The sequence below is a fragment of the Egretta garzetta genome, unplaced genomic scaffold (genome assembly GCF_000687185.1).
Source record: "Egretta garzetta isolate BGI_Z169 unplaced genomic scaffold, ASM68718v1 scaffold384, whole genome shotgun sequence".
Lineage (NCBI taxonomy): Eukaryota > Metazoa > Chordata > Aves > Pelecaniformes > Ardeidae > Egretta > Egretta garzetta.
The window spans coordinates 75,185-76,183 of NW_009259496.1; the positions used below are offsets into that span (position 1 = coordinate 75,185).

The 999-nt window shown below is 61.5% G+C and overlaps 1 protein-coding gene across 1 annotated transcript in view; it reads left to right on the forward strand.

The window, feature by feature from the left end:
* The window catches only part of RAX (retina and anterior neural fold homeobox), a 3,688-nt gene extending 3,218 nt beyond the window's left edge, over window positions 1–470 (forward strand). The window contains exon 2 of the mRNA XM_009637405.2: window positions 18–470. Coding sequence (XP_009635700.2) covers window positions 18–470 — 453 coding nt within the window. The remainder of the gene's footprint in view (window positions 1–17) is intronic.
* Window positions 471–999: the final 529 nt, after the last annotated feature.

Below are 999 nucleotides of genomic sequence, written 5' to 3' on the forward strand. Positions count from 1 at the left end.
CGCGGCTGTGCTTGCAGGTGTGGTTTCAGAACAGACGGGCCAAGTGGCGGCGGCAGGAGAAGCTGGAGGTGACCTCTATGAAGCTGCAGGACTCACCCATCCTCTCCTTCAACCGCTCACCACAGGCGACACCCATGGGTCCTCTCAGCAGCAACCTGCCCCTGGAGACGTGGCTCAGCCCGCCCGTGCCCAGCAGCACGGCCCTGCAGACCCTGCCTGGCTTTGTGGCCTCGCCACAGAGCCTGCCCGGCAGCTACACGCCACCGCCCTTCCTGAACTCTCCGGCCGTGACCCATGCGCTGCAGCCCCTGGGGGCCATGGGGCCACCGCCACCTTACCAGTGCGGGGCCACCTTTGTGGACAAGTTCCCCTTGGATGAGGCAGACCCCCGCAACACCAGCATCGCCGCCTTGCGGATGAAGGCCAAGGAGCACATCCAGTCCATCGGCAAACCGTGGCAGACAATCTGAACTCCCTCTTCAGCACCTGGGAGAAACCCACAGGACAGGCCGGTGCTGGGACCACCAAGGGACACCCTTGCCCTGCTCTGGCTCCCCCCGGACCGCCAGGCAAGGGAGGGTTGTCCTTTGCTCAAGCCTTTCCCCCACGCCCCGACTTGCTTTGTATTTTGTGGTCCTGTTAATTTCTTTTTCCACACGCCCTGCAGAGTTGAGGGCCTGATCATAGCTTAGGAAAAAAAAAAATCTCTTTCGCTCTCCCTCCTTGGCTGGACGCTTTAGTTGCAATAAAAGCTGCAGTAGGGCGAAGAGCTGTGTGAGGTGGCTGAGAACCAAGGCCTGCGTTACCTGGGGAGGGTTTTCTGGTTTTGCACCATTAAATGACATGACCTGCATGAAGGCTGTGCATCCTGTTTCTGCACGTGAGTGGGCTGCTCGGGCCGGACCCTCTGCTGCCTGCGATGCACAGAGGGGTGGGACAGGCCTGGCTGTGCGCCCTCCTCCCACCCCCTCCAGCAGCAGGACCCTGCCCTTCCTGGCT